Below are 17,285 nucleotides of genomic sequence, written 5' to 3'. Positions count from 1 at the left end.
GAGTTTAACAAAAAATTGATTTTTTGCAATTTTGCATTTTTTATCATTTTCTTCAAAATATCTCCGAAAATACTGGAGATCATTGTAGCTTTTTTAATAGCTAAAATTCCTTTATGCATGGATTTTCATTACAGTGAACAGTTAGCAAGATATGGCTGTTTAAAACATCTATTTACAAGCAAACATCCCCTTATTCGAGCCCTTTAAACCCACCTCAATTAAAAATTAAGGGATCTTACGGAATTTAATTTACACAGTCTTATTACTCTTCAAAAATCCTACAAAACTTTTATTGAAAAACTTTTTATCGCCAAAAAATAAAGGAGCTATGTTTATAAAACTAATTTTTTTTTCGAAAAATTCGAATAGTCCCCTTATATTATAGAGAGAGCATTTTCAATGTACCTATATAATACCACAGAGCCGGTTCGTATACTGGATGACTAAAAACTATTTGTTTGTGTATTTTTATATATTTGTAAATTCGTATTTTTGTGTAAGTAAATGTTTTTGTAATTCTTTAATTCTACTTTTTTTTTCTGTATAGACCTATTAAATTGTCTACTTATAAAAATTGCAATGTTATTAAGGGTGGTTTTTAGGGGTTGAAATATTATAATATAATATCCTAAAGCATATAAAACAATCATTATTTAACCGGTCAAAACCAAATTTTACCTATATTAGAGTTAACAATGTTTTTATATCATTTTTCACAATAAGGGTAGTTTACACCCCTTAAAACACCCCTTAAAATAATCAACGCCCTTGAGCATGAGATAGAATATGAAGTACAGGGTAAGATGATCCTAACCCCAAATTTTTATGTAAATGCAAGCCGAAATTATTATTTTAGGATAAGTAAACTTTTCATATATAGCTCCAACAAGGGTGGTTTTAAGGGTTGAAATATTGTGATATTATATCTTAAAGCACAAAACAATCATTATGTAACTAATAAGAAGCAAATGTTGACAATATTAAAGTTTAAAATGTTATTTTAAAATTTTTTACAATTAGGGGTGGTTTTCACCCTTAAAAAACCAAAAGCGTACAACGGCTCAATATATAAAATGAACTAAAGGGTGAAATGAGCCTAATCCCAAATTTTTGTACATATCGATGCTGGAAGAAAAAATTGCGAGGTTTTGCCATTTTTCCAGCTTCATTTCCTCGACTATAAGAAACTATTTATACAGGGTGTCCCGAAAAGATTGGTCATAAATTATACCACACATTCTTGGGTCAAAATAGTTCGATTGAACCTAACTTACCTTAGTACAAATATGCTCGTAAAAAAAGTTACAGCCCTTTGATATTACAAAATGAAAATCGATTTTTTTCAATATATCGAAAACTATTAGAGATTGTTTATTGAAAATGGATATGTATCATTCTTATGGTAGGAACATCTTAAAACAAAATTATAGTGAAATTTGTCCACCCCATAAAAATTTATGGGGATTTTGTTCCAGTAAACCCTCCCCCCCCAAACTTTTGTGTACGTTCCAATTAATTCATTATTGTGGTGCCATTAATTAAACACGACGTTTTTAAAACTTTTTTGCCTCTAAGTATTTTTTCGATAAGCCAGTTTTTATCGAGATGCGGCTTCTTTTTCAATATATTCACGTAAAAATTTTATGGGGTTTTGTTCCTTTAAACCCCCCAAATGTTTGTGTACGTTCCAATTAAACTATTATTGTGGTACCATTAGTTAAACACAGTATTTTTAAAACTTTTGCCTCTTAGTCTTTTTTTCATAAGTCACCTTTTGTCGAGATGTAGCTTCTTTTTCAAAATACATATACCTAAATATGTAAATTATAAATAAATTATCAGATTATTAACAGGTCTCTATAATCGTACTTAACCATATTATACAAATATGTGGTAGAATCGAAAAATATTCAAAATATCTCGATAAACACTGACTTATCGAAAAGTACTAGGAGGCAAAAAGATTTTAAAAACATTGTGTTTAACTAATGGTGCCACAATAATAATTTAATTGGATCGTACACAAAAGTTTGGGTGGGATTAAAGGAACAAAACCCCGATAAAATTTTTATGGGGTGCACAAATTTCACTTTATTTTTTTTTAAGATGTTGCTGCCATAAGAATGCCACATGTCCATTTTTAATAAAAAATCTCTGAGAGTTTTCGATACTTATATGAAAAAAAATCGATTTTCATTTCGTAATTTCAAAGGGCTGTAACTTTTTTTTGCACTATTGTAAATAGGTAAGTGAGGTTCAATTAACCTATTTTTGACCCCAGAGCCTGTGGTATAATTTATGACCAATCTTTTCGGGACACCCTGTATATTATATGACAAATAATGAAAGCAGATTTTATTATATTAGATCGATCATGTTAGTAAGAAATAAGCCTTGTTTCTTGTCAACTGTTAGGCGGGTTTGACAATTGATAATATGTAGTATGAGATATTACTAGATAAATATTCGGGAAAAAAATAACTCCAATGAACTTATCTTACCTAGTACAACTTTACATACGTACATCGAAAAGAGCTACAGTTACACAGTGTACAAAAAAGTTACATCTGTTTAAAGTTACAAAATCTCTAACCATTTTAAATTTTATAATAATGATAAAGAGGTAGCGTTTTTGCGTTTCAAAGATATTCACTTGATTCCATACTTCATCTCAGCTATGTATACGGCATATTAGTGCAATATTCCATTTCTCACGAAATATTTCCTTTTGTCCGATTTTTTAAAATGAGGCGAGTTGTTTTTTCCTCTGGCCTTATTTCTCATTTTTCTAATATTTCTTCTGACAAGTCATTTTAATGTTATTTTTATATCCTTCGTTTATTTTATTAACTTTTTTACGGCTTTTAATATGTATATTTCGCCGTTTAAGAAAACTTGAAGGAGACTTAACGTCTTCGAAATACTCGGCTCAAAGGGTTAGTTTACAACCACTATAAACGAATCAGAAACGGAACTAATACTTTAGACAAATTAATAAAAAAGAAATACTGACAGAGCTTCCCAAAACAGATGGAACACGACTTCTACGAATCACAAAAATAAATATAGAGTATGATCAGGGGACAAAGAAAAGAGAAGATTGAATAAAAACGAAACACATTAGGAAACATGGGCTGCTTTCGATCTCTAATTGCTAAAGGTGACATGAAAAAGATGAAATTAAAAAATAGAAAATCACCAGAAGAGAATGACAGAATATCGAATGAACTCCTAAAGTACGGAGGACAAGATCTGACGAAGCAACTACTAGCAACTATTCCAAAAAATAATAGGAAAAAAACAATACCACAAGAATGTAGATCAAGCATGTTAATAGCACTCTTTAAAAAGAAAGACAAATCGGACCCGGAGAATTACAAAGGAATTAATTTATTTAACGCAAAATTAACAACCAAAGTGATATCGAATAAATTGAATGAAATTATAAGATTAGCAGAATAACAACAAGATTTTAAGTTGGGAAGATCATGCACCGGTCCGATCCTGCATCGATAACTATAATGTTGTAGTCAATGTGGGCTCCGAATATTTTTAATATTAACATAGCTTAATATAAGTTATAAATTGTGAACCTCAGTGATATATTGAAATAAACTGTAAGTGTACAAACTCTTTTCATAATATCCAGTAAAATTAGCATTAAAGTCAGCAAATTGCAATTATTTGTTATTGTCGTCAATACACAAATCCAGTTTTACCAGCAAAATAACCGCTTTTAGTAAAGACCGATATACCTGTTTTAGCAGGTGTACAGGGTCGGACTTACTTTTCACTTAACGTTTATCGAAATGTGTTCAAACATGGAATCCCACAACAGTTCTACCATACAAGACCATCAAAGTCAAATAAACGCATCACAGTCATACTCTTTGGCAGCGTCGAGAGTGCAATTTCCTTTAAAGTCCCAAGCAATTATCTTTAGTGCCTTAGAAAACACCAAACTTCAAGACTACCTTCTCCCACTTGGAAATATAATTCAACCGAAAAATATAATCTTCTCTTCTAGATTATCTAATAATCGCATGTATATGTATTTATCCAATAAACAAATAGTGGATGATTTTATGAATAATCATGGTCAAATAGAAATACAAGGTGAAATTGTCAGAGCAAGAAGGTTAGTTACACCAGCGGAACGACTTGTGCTTTCCGGCGTATGTCCTTCAATACCGCACGACTTGCTAATCAATGAGTTACAAAAAATCGGCATAGTTCCTGTCTCCCCCATAACATTCCTCAAAATTAGTACTTCTATGCCTGAGTTAAATCACATCCTTAGTTTTCGAAGACAAATCTATATCAGTCCTCACAGTCTAACACTACCAGAGTCATTCACTCTTGTTTTTGACAACACGATATATAGAATATTCATCTCTCAAGACAGTTTAGTTTGCTTTAGATGCAAGAAGCCAGGTCACATTGCATCACAGTGCTCCGAACCACTAGCTCAACTAAACCCCTTACCAAAACAATGAAGCATCGGTATCCAGCGCAACAAATATATCTTTGCAAGCACCCAATGATACAAACCCTCAGTGTGAACAAATGTCTATTTCCAATGTCCCGGAGATACCGAACAAAGAAGATGCATCAAATAAGGATAGTCACATAATTAATCAACCAAAACGTAACTTTGATGAAATTATTTCACCTGAAGCAGATCCATCTTCAAAAGAATGTAACATTTTTCCACCACCTAAAGTCCAAGCAAAATCTAAAAAAGCTAAAATTAGTTCAGCAAGCACTTTTGAATGCTCATTTTCTCTCTACTTGACCCTGCTAAAAATTTCATAGAAAATCCCCCTCTACCTTTCCCTCTAAACTTTGATCAACTTAACATGCTCCTAATTAATATCAGACCTATCCGCTTTGTCCCATATGCTCAGTCTAGTTTACCCCCATTTAAAGGAAAGATCCATAAAACGAAAATTCACGCCCATAAAGAAAAAAATGCAACGTTATCTTGGCAGTGAGGCATCAGACTGGGAAAATGACACATCTCAATTAAGCCAACATTAAGATTCAAGTTTCTACTTCAAAAGAATATTGATGGAATTTTTCATCACCTTGTTATGCTCCTACATCTTTCTCTGAATTCCAGCATCTATACTGCAGAGCTCTTTGGTTTGTTTAAAGCCATCAAACTATGTATATATTAAAAACCTCCCTTGTTGCCCAGTCCTTTCCGACTCTCTTAGCACAGTCAAAGCTATGCAAAATATATACCATAAACACCCCATTGAGAAAAGAACCAAGGCCGAACTAATGGAAGCTCAAGAAAGTTTCAGAAGAATCCACTTCCTGTGGATACCATCCCACATAGGCATTGAAGGAAATATGAACAAGCAGATACTAGTGCGCGTAACGCTATCACTAATGATGCATCAGAAAGAGAATGTCGGAGTGTCGCTAGCGATCTAAAAGTTCATTCCAAAAATAAAGTGCTAGTGCGTGGAATCCAATTATTGCTCCAAAGGTTTAATTGTATACAAATTGTAATTCATTTTTACCAATTTTTGATTTAATATTGTTACAAATGTTACAGAAATGTCGCTAATACCCTTGGGGTGGATGCGACTTTGTCTTTTTAAATAAAAAAAAAAGATCATGCACCTAAGCTACATTTATAATGAGGAAAAATTTCAAAAGTAATCATTAGTAGACAACAAACCACAATATTTATATTTTGTGGACTTTAAAAAGCATTTGACCGAATCAACTTAAAGGAAGTTATCTATTTTTAATATATGTAAAATAGATACCTTTAGGAATAATTAAAAAACTCAAAAATATCTACCACAAAATCGCAATAAAAATACAAGTGAAAGAAGAACTAACTGACCTAATTGGGGCTGGCAGTGATCATGAGTGAAATAATAAAAAAAAGTGAGAACTAAAAAAGTATACCACATGAGAGAAAAACAACTTAAAATAATCTGCCATATAGACGATGCAATACCTATTCTACTAATTTCTTAAATTGAAGATGATTTACAACATATACTGCAACAATTTAATATAACCGCCAGAAAATTTAACATGTTTCCCCAAAGTTTTCCCAAAAGGGCAAAATGCAAGGTTATAACAGCAAATCTACTGAGATATAATTTAGAGCTGGAGGATCAGATAATAGAACAAGTAATATAGAACGGAGAGAGCCGCAGGTTGCCCGAATAAAAAAATATGGAGAAATAAAAATATCGGGAAGAAATGAAAGGTAGAATTTACAAAACAGTCATCAGACCAATAATGACATATATGCGGCAGCAACACAATCTGATACAGATAGGAAAAAAATAATGCTAGAAACAGAAACAACAGAGATCAAACCCTTCGAAAAATTGATGGTAAAACATTATGGGCAGTGCCGGTTTATCCCGGGCCCCGAAAGGTCCCGTTCCTTTTAATTATAAAAAATTGCTTCGTTGAAGCAACTAGTTATTTCAGAACTGTTCAAAATATCTACATGTTTTTTTCGGCTTCTCCTCAAAGGTGGAATTTACTGCAAGAAAGCGGCAAATGTTGTGTAAAAAGATTAATTGAATCTAGATGGTCCGCCCGATTTGACGGTGTAAATGCATTATTTATAAACTGCGGATCCATCAAACATATTTTTCCAGTTGAGCAATAATAGAGATGAAAAATCAGCAGATAGAAGTGAAGCCAAGGCACTGTACAATAAAATGGATACCTTTGAGACAGCTCTATTGACACTGATTTGGGCAAAAATTTTGGAACGAGTAAATGCAACAAGCAAAACGTTAGAAACTGTGGACTTAAACGTAGAATGTGTCAATTGGGGTAGAATTAATGGCATCTCTTTTGAGCTTTGTTGGAGACGTAAGAAATAAGTTTAGCGAAATTGAACAAGAAGCGAAAACTTTCTTTTGCAAAGGCGAGGATATCTCAAATATATCACTGACCTTCAAAGAATAAAGAAAATAAAAACATTTTTCGAAAAAGCAAGTGAAAGTCAAACCATTTTAAAGGGACAAGAAATATTCAGAATTGAAGTATTTAATGTTATATGCGACAATATTACTCAAGATCTTTTAAAGAGAACTGAATGTTACAAGGATGTAACATCATCTTTTAGATGTTCTTTTACGCTAGATAAAGAAGAAGTCAAGACGTCAATTAATACTTTATGCGAGAAACATAAAAACGATGCTGATGAAACCAGAGAGAACTTGCATAATGAAATTACCCACTTTGTAACGTTATGCCAAAATTTAAATAAACATGTACATTTTATGAAAAATTTGATGTCATCCAGGATGTAAAGGCAACTTTTTCCAATTTTTAAAATAAAAACATATTTAAGGTCAAATTGCTGTTTTTGATTTATGTTTTTAAATGTATTTATTGGATTATTTTTTATAATAATAGTCTCCAGTAACGAGGTCAGTGCTACGCTTCAACCGCCCATTATTACCCCTGGTTTTACCCAAGGAACCTACTCATTTTATTCAGGCTGGGTCGACCTGAGGCCTAAAGACATTTTAAAAATGTCTAGTTGTTCTTGCCGACGCTGGGATTTGATCACCGTCCTACCAGCACGCGAGTCAAGCATACTACCGCCTGAGCTACGCCGGCCCGGGATTATTTTTTACGTTTGCTATTCTTCTTGCTTGTTTAAAAAAACTTTTATAGTTAATGCATGTGTTTTCTTGTTAAAAAACTGACAACGAATAGCAATGAATGGGGCTTCTAAACCTCCAGCACCCTGGGCCCGAAGTTATGTTAAACCGGCACTGACTATGGGACCGAGTAGAAACAAACAAAGTAGAACCGAAGTAGAAAAAATATACATCGAAGATGCAAGATAGAGAACATTAAGAACTAGGTAAGAAACAGAAGAGTAGAATGGAATGACTACATAAGCCGAATGACAACAAATAGGGTAGTAAGGACGGCGAGAGACGGTTCCCCAATAGGAAGACGATCAGAGGGAAGACCACGAAAACGATGGAACGACAACTTACTGGAGGCACATTGAAAAAACACAGTCATTTTTAAACAAAAAGAAGAAGACAAAGAGGAAGAAGACAATACTTCTTCTTATTATGTCTTATATATTTTAAAATATTTTACTTTTCTGCATTAATAATGTTTTTTTTTTGGTTTTATGGCATAGACTTGGGAGTCAATTAGCCAGTCACAACTTTTTTTATTAATAATGTTAATACGATATTTTTTATTTTTATTTTTTTTATATAAACAATGTATTCTACATTATTAGCATAATAATTTGATTTATCTTATTTTAGAAAGGTGTTGGCGTTCTAACCGCAAAACTATTATCAGGGATTTTGCCAGCCTTGAGCGTTGAGGTTCGTATGAAAAAATAATGTCTTTGTTAAACACCAACATGACAAATTAATCCTATTATTCCCAACAAATCACATTAACTTTCTTATTTGCACTATTTGTATAATTTAATAATTTAATCATTATCAACTTATAGTCTAAGATACGATATAAGGTCGACATGAACCGCTCTGTTTAATGGATAAAAATCATTGGATTTTATGTAATTTATTATGCCAACAATTATAAAGAAACAAGAGGTGCACGATCTGACTCTAATATTAATTAATAATTAAAATATAACTTTTTTTTATAAATCAAAATAAAATTTAGATCCGTGCAGATATTATTTCAAATTTTTTGGTTTATTCAAAACAGAAAAGGTCTTTTGTTACTTTTCTCTTAAAGAAAGGTTCAAACTACCCCGCACAAACCTTATGTAAATTAGGTGCCAGTGGATTTCGTTCATACTTTGGGAAAATACTCTTTGAAGCTTCCTGATAAAAAGTTCTCATGGGCACAACTCAATCGTATGAAATATTTTCAAGATATAGAGGCACAAACTCGGAAAATTATAAGATTTACTGGGTATTCCAATTCCCTGAGTTACTGGTTATCTGGCAACCTGTACAACTTTGAATCAAAGAAAAGCTAGCAATCTAGGATTTTTTCCTGGCTATCCAATGGCGACCTTTACTTTGACCTTGACCTTCAACGGACGTCATCTTCTAGAGTTTTGAGGGTTTTGGCATTAAATTGATATAAACAGATTGCTCATGGATTTTTGGAATCGCCAAACACGAATATGCCATCAGAATTAATCTCCGGAGGACGTGGTGGGCAGGGCCACTGCAAGGGGCGTCATCTTCTAGAGTTTCGATGGTTTTCGGCATTTAATTGATGCAAATGAATTACTGGAGGGTTTTTTGCGGTCGCTAAACACGAATATGCCACCAGAACCAACTACCGGAGCACCTGATTTCCAAGGTCAATGAAAGAGGCTCCTGGAGTTTCGAGGGTCTTTAATACAAACGAATTAGTTATAGGTTTTTGGGGTTGTTGAACGCGAATACGTGATCAGCACAGACACAAGAGCACCTGGTGCCTAAGACAGGCACTTATCTTCTTGAGTTTCTGAGAAATCAAATGGAGGAATCAAATTGATTACTCTTAGGTTTTTAACTCCAGAAGATAACCTGTCTTAGGCACCAGGTGCTTCTGTGTCTGTGCTGATCACGCATTCGTGTTCAGCAACCCCAAAAATCTATAACTAATCCGTTTGCATTAATGTAGTACCAAAGACCCTAGAAACTCCAGAAGCGCCTTTCATTGACCTTGGAAACCAGGTGCTCCGGGAGTCAGTTCTGGTGGCATATTCGTGTTTAGCGACCTCAATAAACCCTCCAGTAATTCATTTGCATTAATTAAATGCCGAAAACCATCGAAACTCTAGAAGATGACGTCCCTTGCAGTGGCCCTGGTCACCACGTCCTCGGAAGGTCAATTCTGATGATGTATTCGTGTTTAGCGATCCCAAAAATCCATGAGTAATCTGTTTATATCAATTTAATGCGGAAAACCCTCGAAACTCTAGAAGATGACGTCCGTTGAAGGTCAAGGTCAAATTAAAGGTCGCCATTGGATAGTCAGGAAGAAATCCTAGACTACTAGTACTTTTCCTTGATCCAAACTTGTACATCTTGCCAGATAAACAGTAACTCAAGGAATTGGAATACCCAGTTAATCTTATAATTTTCCGAGTTTGTGCCTCTATATCTTGAAAATCCTTCATACGATTGAGTTGTGGAATTTATGTACTTGACGATTACAAAAGTAATATTTTTTGCTAATTTTTTGGGCTTTGAAAATCGTCATCTTTCGTTCTTTTTCAGTTTTAAATTGTTTATAACTCGAAAACGATTAACTTAAGAGAAAAATTTCAAAAGACCTCTTTTGTTTGGAATGATTGATCTGCCAGGATCAATTTTTTTTTTAATTTATAAAAAAAAGAAGTCATTTTTTAACTATTAATTAATTATTATAGTCCGAACAAAATTAGATCAGGCACCCCCTGTTTTTTTTTATATTTTTTAACATAGTAAATTACATACCCAATAATTTTTATCCATTAAACAGATCAGTACAGATCGACGTTATATTGGATCATCTACATATTTATTTTCCCTCTTGTTTGTAGCCGAGCGATGACGATATGGGAGGAAAATTTGGAGTCAAACCTGGTGGTCTTGATATTGGTGGATTTCTTGGAGGTTTCGTCAAAACTGTCTTCGGAGCTAGTGGAGGAGTAAGTAATTATTTTAGTATCTTGTCTTTAAAGTCTACTACGAAAACTGCTACCCAAGTTGTAAATTTTAAAAGCGTTAAAGGGTCTATTAAGCGCCGATAAAAAAGTGGTATCAAACTATAACTGAATGGCAGAAAACTGATCAGTATTTGGATTTGATTGTACTGGATCAATTACGGCATTGCTGTTGTCATTTCATTTTTTTTCATTCGTGATAGCTTGTTATCCATTTCTTTTTCTCTTAATATTTTCCATAGTTTCTGTCTTGGTATTTTATCGAAGGCTTTTTCTGGATTAAGAAATGCTACATATATTTCCTTTTTGTGTTGCATCACTTTTTGTGTTATCTGTTTTAAAGTAACTATTTGATCATGTGTATTACTTGTAAATCCACTTTGTACTTCATCTAGTGCTAGTGTGTGTTCTGTCGTTATTCTTAATATTTTATTAGTTTTTCTAAGAGTTTCATACATGTAGAAAACAACGTCAATCATCGATATTTGTTATTATATTCTCTCCTATTCATTCCTTTGGTATATAACTACTATTAACGACACTTTCCAATCTTGCGGGATATTTCTATTTTCCCATATTTCATTCATTATTTTTATTAATACATATTTGCTTTTTATTGTTTCCCATATTTTTTATAATTTGTGCTGTTATTCTATCTACTCTAGAATGCTTTTCATACTTCAATGGTCTTATTGCTACTTCTAGTTCTTCCTAAATTATTGAGTTTTCTGTGTTATCATCCAATATATTATTTCATTCTTCATTAACGTCATCTTGGTTTATATTTGTTAATATTTCTTCAAAGTGTTGTTTCCATTTTTTAACTTTTTGTTTTATTTCTGTTATTAATTCTCCATTTTTATTTTTAATGCTGTTTATTTCATGTGTTTTTATGTTCTTATTGCCTTCAGTGTACTGTAGAATAGCTTTTGGTTACTTTTTCTATATTGTTTAATTTTATTTTCGAATTATTCCCATTTATCTGTCTTTGCTGCTGTGACTAATATTTTACCATTTCGCTTTAATTTGTATAGTTATTGTAATTTTCGTTTGGTCTCTCTTTTATATCTTGTGTCTATACTTTATTCTTTACTTTTACGCTTTTTTATTTCTTCGGACCGCCATGCTACCTGTTTCTTTGTTGACTCTTTTTTGCTTGTTCCACATACATCCTTAGTTTCCTCCAATAGTAGATTCTTAGATTTGTCGTCTCGTTTTAATTGGTTTTTCCGTTTCTGTACTTGGGTTTTCCTTCTTTTTTATTTATTCTCGTATCTTATTTACTACTATGTATAGGCGAGCGGCACACCCTAATTGGAGGCTTAGAAATCGAAAAACGATCATGATTGGTAAATGGCAAATTTTGGAATATGAAGTTTATTTTTATCTAAAATTGGTGGAACACGTTCAAAAATCAAATTTTACATAAAAATGCCCTAAATCAATTGTGATGATTTTTCAACTTAAACTCGCTGTATTTTTGGTCGCTTATATTTCCTTTTCAAAATGTTACTGTATCACCTTTAAGGTATTAAAAAAAAAAACAGTCAGTTGTCCGATATGTTTTAAAAAATTAGTTGTGAATCTTTAAACATTTTGTCCTCAGATTTCGTTAATTTCATGTTTACTTAAAAAAGTTGAGTGACAAACTTTTTAGTTTATAATTTTAACCAACCCAGCATTAAAACATGAGTCGTGAAGTTTTGTGAAAAATTTCAAGTCAAAATATGCAATAGGAAAAATGTTATGTGACTTTATAGACGAGTGGTACTCCCCAAAAAAAAACGCTTATTTCTCGAGATGACTGACCACGGTGTGTTAAATGGCTAATTTTGGTCATATGGTGTATTCCACGAATATACGACTGTTTTGGATTATCACGACAACGAATATTTTAGTGTGCAACATAAGAAGTACGAAAGTAATTTGAAATTTACTTTCGTTCTTCATATTTTGCACAGTAAAATATTTGTTGTCGCGATAAACCAAGAGGGTCGTATATTCGTGTAATGGGGTTTATTTTATGGTTTTAATGGTACCGAAAACGAAAATGAGGTTTATTTTGAATATTATGTGGGGGAACATTGTCAAAATCGCAATTACCTAAAAATTTAAAAAAATTAAATAAAGTTTTTTTTGCTTTTAACTCGCTACAACTCTGTTCCATTTTAATATCTTTTTCTGAAATTTTTATAGTATATATTTCTCCCCTTTCTGAAGACATTTTGATCTGTTTAATTTGTCAATCTTATTATAATAATAGTCATGAATTTAAAAGAAGTGCAGATTCCTGAATTGCAAAGTTTAATCGCAAGAGTTGAGTGACAAAATTTGAAATTTAGCTTTTTAATTAAGTTTATATTAAAATATAGGGTACAAAAAACAAAATGTTTTATAGAAAAAATGGAGCAACTTTTAAGTTTAAGAAACACGTGATTTCTTAAAGTAAAATTTTATTTTATTTTGAGGGTAAAATTGCAATTTTGACAATGTTCTTCCACTTAAAATTCAAAATAAACCTATTATTCGTTTTCAGCACCATCAAACACATAAAGTATAACCAAAACTAGCCATTCACCACATCGTGGTCAGTATCTCGAGAATAAGCGTTTTTTTGGGGAGTGTAACTCCCTATAAAGTCACATAACTTTTTTCGTATTGCATATTTTGACTTTAAATTTTCCAAAAAACTTCGTCATGACCAGAAAGCTTATGTTTTGATGACGTGTTGGTTAAAATTATAAACTAAAAAGTTTGTCACTCAACTTTTTTAAGTAAACATGAAACTAACGAAATCTGACGATAAAATGTTTAAAAATTAACAACTCCTCTTTTAATTTGGTTAAACATCTCGGACAAATCTCGTTGTTATCTAAATACTTCAGAGATGATACAGTAAAATTTTCGAAAGGAAATATTTAGCGCAACCAAAGATATAGCGAGTTTAAGATGAAAAATCGTCTAAAATGATTTTTCGCATTTTTGCATAAAATTTTTTTTTAACATGTTCCACCCATTTTAGATAAAAATAAACTCCATATTCGAATTCAGCGACCTCTAAAACATAAAGAATGACCAAAATTGGTCATTCATCTAAAAAGTTGATTTTTGTGTTAGGTATAACGTGATTTTAGGGGTTGCTGCGTTCAATAATGACAATAAATATAGCTTTTTACAAGTTTTATTTTGGTAAATTGTAAGTTTGCTAATATCGCCACTTGACTGAATTCCGTCCAAAATATTCCTCCACCAATAATTACCCTCAAAAATTTGGGTCAGTAGATCAGCACAGTGTTAGGTTATTCCACATTGAATATGATAGCAGTTGAAATATTTTAGTTGCCTAAATAGACTGGGAGATATTATACAGAAGTTCAGCCGCGATTTTCTAAGTCCTGCCTTTTGCAATACTGGAAGGGTAGACGATGTAATTACAATCTTTGGAAACATCCACAAATTTCCTGTGACATTTTCCTGTAAAAATTAGATTTTCCCAAAAAATAAAAATAGGGTTTTGCGATGAATTTCTAAGTCCTGCCATATCCGTAGATAGACAGGATACTATCGATTTTATGAAGAAAATTTTTTGGGCAGGACGGTCGCAAAAGTACTTAGGGAGTATACATATATACAAATATGTAATGAAAATAATGAAATTTTCATGATTTTCTAAGTCCTGCCAACTTAATAAACTAAACATATTTATTTCAAAATGATCAAAAAAATATTGGCATGACGTCTCCTAATGTTTAAGTATACTTGTCCCTTGGAAAATTCTGCGGAAAATTCTCACCCTGATTCCGTGATTTTCTAAGTCCTGCCTTTAAAAAGTTATAATACTCAAATACAATCAATACCTTTTCGGTACTCGGCAGGAAGGTTAAACGGTTCTTGTAAGACGGCAGGAGTCCTAGATTTGTAAGAAAATTCGTGAAAAAGTCAACGATTTTCTAAGTCATGCCATTTTGCACATGTTTCAAGAATCTTAATATAAGTCTATATACAAAGAGGCAGGATGGTTTTATGGTTATTTTGTATACAGGGTGGGGCATTAGTGTGGGCTAGTCCAATTACTCGTTTGTCGTAAGATATACGAAAAAAGTTATTTAGGTAAAACATGTGCCACAGATAGGACTATAATTTAACAGTATTTTCTAATATACAGGGCTACCCGTTTTCACAGGGTGACAAAAATTTATGTTTTTTTAAATGGAATACCCTATATATTTTTACATTTTTGGATTCTACTCGATGTTCTCTTTAATAAAATATAGTGTTTTGAAATATTATACGAGGTAGTTTAAAATATAATTACGTTTTTTTTTTAATTTTGTAGGAACATTCACACCCTATACATATTGTTAGTGATTTGATATCCAAACTTCTATTAATTTATGTTTAAACGATTTTTAATATAGTCTACTATTGTCAGTTATTAATAGTATACCAAAATGTTTAATTTTAGTATACGGGGTTGGTTGAAACTTGAAACTCGGTATGAGTATTTTTTGAGTTTTCTTAAATGGGACACCCTGTATTTTAGTATTATAATAAAATGATATTTTATGGTACCTTTTTATTTGCTAAGCATTTTCTATACCATATTTATATATTAATTTCGGCAGTAAATTGATACAGACAGATTACTCAGGTGGTTTTTGGGGTTTCTGAACAAGAATGTCACATTAGAACAGATCTTTACCTAGTGCTCGGGGTGACTGATATTTACGCCGTATTCTTAAATTTCGAGGCTTTCAGACACTAAAGTGATGCAAGTAGATTCCTCGAAGAGTTTTGTGGTTGCTGAACATGAATACGCCATCAGAATCGACCTCCAAAAACTCTCTTAAATTCGAGATCAGTCACCCTGGGCACCAGGTGCTCCGAGGGTCGGTTGTAATGTCATATTCGTGTTCGGCCATCCCAAAAACACCATCGAATATTCTGTTTTCTTTTAAATTTATTGCCGATATCCCACGAAACTCCAGATGGCGTGCCTTAGCAGCAACTCTGGGCACTAGGTGATTCAGAGGTCGGTTCTGCTTGCGTATTCGTAACTCCATAAACCTCCCAAATAACAAAATTTTGCCCTTCATACACCGATTTTGACAGGTTTATGCACTTTTGGATGCATGTTATGCACTAAAATGCAATTTCCACCCATTTTTATATTATACACCTTTTCCTGATGTTATCCTGAACACAATGCAAAAAGTTGCAAGTAGATAGATGCTGTATTTAAAAATCGATTTATTCTGGTGTTGTTAGTGTTAGTAAATTTTGCTATCAAATATAGGAAACAATATCAGGATAATATCTACAATCCTACAATATCAGGGAAACGAGTTGAGTGCGGCAACTCAGCGCCTGTTACATGCGTGTGTATTTTGTGTTCGAACAAGTAAGAAGGCGGGATAAAATTGCTATGCAACAAAATAAATTAATAAAAACAAATTGATTTTAAGGCAATTAATAATTGCAATAAAGGCAATTAATAAATTTAATAATTTTAAGGCAATTTAACACAATTCAACTAATCTGAAAATGCTTCCTAAGGCAGATTAAAATAACATAAAACGTGAAAGATGAGACGTGAAACATGAAACTTGAAATAAGAAACAAATAAATTGTGAAAAAACATTTGATTTCATGTGATATACTAATCGAAGAAACAAAAATAAAATTTGTATAGTCGACAATGGAAAGTTATGACGAGGTCGTTGCTGCCATGGCAAACCTTTATTACTTTCTAAGGGAGGCCGCAGATCAAAGAAACGTGAAGTAAAACATAAAACGTAAAACATGAACCAAAATGAATTGTGAAGGACGAAACCGTTTCATATTATATACTAATCAAAGAAACAAAATGAAAATTTGTATAGCCAACAATGGAAAGTAATGATGACGAGGTTGTTACTCTTGCGGCAACTTTTTATTACTGCCCAACATCATAATCATAGTACGTATTTGGTTGAAAACGAACTAAGTAATCATCTTCCCAAATTTAAATAATTTTATAGACTGAGTATTCAAACATCTACATTGTTTTATTGTGAGTCCTGGTTTAAAGAAAACTGATATTTTCTTATCATTACCTATTCGAGTACCTCTCCAGGTTATAATAATTGTACAACTCTTCGTTTTACTTTACAACAGAAACCAATGCAATATTAAATTCTTGGTTGGAATTCATATTATGCACGTAATTAACTGTCCAAAACAATGAAACTGAAACCGAAAAATACAACACGATCTCTTTCCTGAAACAGATTTCACCAAGATAAAAATGTTTTATGTGCATGAATCACACTCGCTTCTTGTGTGTGCGGACTTCAATTTGTTTAGCTGTGTTTTATTTTCATGAAACGTGTTTTACGTTTCATGTTTTATGTTTCTTTGGTGTGGGGCCTCTCGAAAATAAAAAAGTTTCAGGCACATGAATCACACTCGTTTTATTGGTGGGCGTACTTTTAAATAAACGGAGGCCTATGACCAGTACTAGAAATTCACAATTGATAAAATCGATTCATCTCTGGAAGAGAAATAAACGTAGCAGTTTTCGTTTTTCTAAATAGAATTTTTCTAAATTCTTTTAAACTCAAAAAACCAAAAAACGAAAAATTTTTCACATCGA

At 32.4% G+C, this 17,285-nt stretch overlaps 1 protein-coding gene across 1 annotated transcript in view; it reads left to right on the top strand.

Annotated features, from left to right (window-relative positions):
- LOC126885370 (DNA ligase 1-like) overlaps positions 1 to 8,372 on the top strand; it is a 55,311-nt gene extending 46,939 nt beyond the window's left edge. Inside the window, exon 8 of the mRNA XM_050651929.1 lies at positions 8,292 to 8,372. Coding sequence (XP_050507886.1) covers positions 8,292 to 8,372 — 81 coding nt within the window. The remainder of the gene's footprint in view (positions 1 to 8,291) is intronic.
- The last annotated feature ends 8,913 nt before the right edge of the window (positions 8,373 to 17,285 follow it).

Source organism: Diabrotica virgifera, chromosome 5 (assembly GCF_917563875.1).
Source record: "Diabrotica virgifera virgifera chromosome 5, PGI_DIABVI_V3a".
Taxonomy (NCBI): domain Eukaryota; kingdom Metazoa; phylum Arthropoda; class Insecta; order Coleoptera; family Chrysomelidae; genus Diabrotica; species Diabrotica virgifera.
The sequence above is the reverse complement of the archived record's forward strand: the minus strand, read 5'-3'. Positions and strand labels throughout refer to the sequence as shown.